At 35.6% G+C, this 1,766-nt stretch overlaps 2 protein-coding genes across 5 annotated transcripts in view; one reads left to right on the forward strand and one right to left on the reverse strand.

The window, feature by feature from the left end:
• The window catches only part of LOC115244807, a 3,021-nt gene extending 2,815 nt beyond the window's left edge, over positions 1-206 (reverse strand). The window contains exon 1 of the mRNA XM_029822751.1: positions 7-206. Within this exon, the coding sequence (XP_029678611.1) occupies positions 7-62 (56 nt within the window). The 5' untranslated portion in view covers positions 63-206. The remainder of the gene's footprint in view (positions 1-6) is intronic.
• Positions 1-1,364, forward strand: part of LOC115244808 (protein SHQ1 homolog) — a 7,183-nt gene extending 5,819 nt beyond the window's left edge. For 3 of the 4 annotated variants that reach the window (XM_029822752.1, XM_029822755.1, XM_029822757.1), the window contains one exon: positions 808-1,364. The gene's annotated coding sequence lies outside the window, so the exon portion shown is untranslated. Of the gene's footprint in view, positions 1-215; positions 478-807 lie in introns of all 4 variants that reach the window. The other variant, XM_029822753.1, reaches the window with a different exon arrangement.
• The last annotated feature ends 402 nt before the right edge of the window (positions 1,365-1,766 follow it).

The raw sequence follows: 1,766 nt of genomic DNA on the forward strand, positions 1-1,766 counted from the left end.
TCTTCCGATGCGAAACTCATAACGAGGAGTACAGTCACTAAGAATATCTTTGCGATTAACATGATTGATACACACTTGCTCTCGCGCGCATAATAATTTTAATTTTAATAAATTATTATTTGATTTTAACTTTAGAAACCATAGTTTTGAACCAAATCAAGATAATCTATTTTTTTTCTCTGACCGTGATAAAGAAATTTTATTTTATGTTGCAGGTAATATGTGAGATAATAAATTTTGTTTCGACGATATATGTATAAATGAACGATATCCCACGTTAATAAAGCACAAAAATTAACCGACATGTCACATTGTGTGACACGTATGAGGCTCAAGTGGAAACTATCTAGCAATCCTCTCATGTCGTGTATGTTATACTATAGCGCGTGCCCCATCCCTTCCATGCGCGATACGAACATGATGCTCTTACGACAGAAATATCATGTAACAGAGTCTAGTTGACGGAAAGACGGAATAGTTAGTTGATGAGTTTTTGTTTTAACTTTACTTCGTATATCTCTGCACTATGTTGAAACAAAACGCGTTATAATAAAAAGTTAATTTATTTTGTAATCGATTGATTTTTATCATAATCATATGTTTTCCTCGAAAATAAAACTGATCGGTTTCGACTTTTTTTTTTTGTATAGATCATCGGTTACAAAATAAATAGGGTGGAAACTTTTCATTGGTCAATTTTATCTATACAAACATATATTACGTCGAACACAAAAATGTGCTATCTCGGCGCGATAACGCGCGCGCTCATGGATAAATATTAAATACAATGTGCGTATTTTTTTCCAGACGCAAAGGATTGAAGCTGGGACAATTTTAAATAATCGCAGTGTCATCAATGTAATAAAAATCAACGCTGAATTTATTCGCACAAACTGGTGATGCTAATGAGAAATTATATTCAACGAGACAAATCGCTACACACAAATACGCGCTCGCCAACTCAAGAAACTCGATCAAACAGAGGCTCCCTTGTTCTCCCTTGTCTTCATTCGCATCGTGCTCTTTGAACGTAATTTTCTGCCGCGCTCAGTAGAAACTCGTCTCTCTTATGCGCAACCGGCATGCTTTCGTTTACCTTTCGCAATCAAGTGCAAATTTAATAATTAACGACAAACTCTCGATGTTCTTTACCACGTTCTCTACCTAGATTATCTTTCCGCTCGTAATATATAACGATGGACGTAAAAGTGTCACGCTCGATCCTCGAAACGATCGCTAAAGATCATCTCTGCGTTAGATACGTGCGTATGTATTTTCCTTTCGCATAGATGAAGAATAGCAAAAATATGCAATTTTTTTAACTTGTGTGTGTTTATAAATAATAATAATAAAACAGTCTCGGAATATTTCATTTAACTATTCAGCATACTCGTCGAAAATCGCTGTAAACGATTTATGGAAGCCACAACAATGGGATTTTTTAAAGTTTTGTCATTGATAATCGGAGTACTTTCTCTATTCTTAAATCTCGCAAAGTGCACCGATAATGTCCTCAACGGAGGTTCGAACAATAATTCGGAGATCGGTACAGATGAGAGCAATGTAAAATCGAGATTCTTAAATTTCGGCCGAAAAGCGAACGGGAATGGACGTTATTGGTACGAGAATCTGGATGACACCGACAGGATATTGAAAAGTAAGACCGATATTCTGTCTCGACTCTTGAAGATGCACATAGATCGATTGCGCAACGAAACCAATCAGGTAGACCTAAAGATAGGATAATATAGTATATATATATATAT

The sequence above is a fragment of the Formica exsecta genome, unplaced genomic scaffold (assembly GCF_003651465.1).
Source record: "Formica exsecta isolate Colony F162 unplaced genomic scaffold, ASM365146v1 scaffold871, whole genome shotgun sequence".
NCBI classification, from domain to species: Eukaryota; Metazoa; Arthropoda; class Insecta; order Hymenoptera; family Formicidae; genus Formica; species Formica exsecta.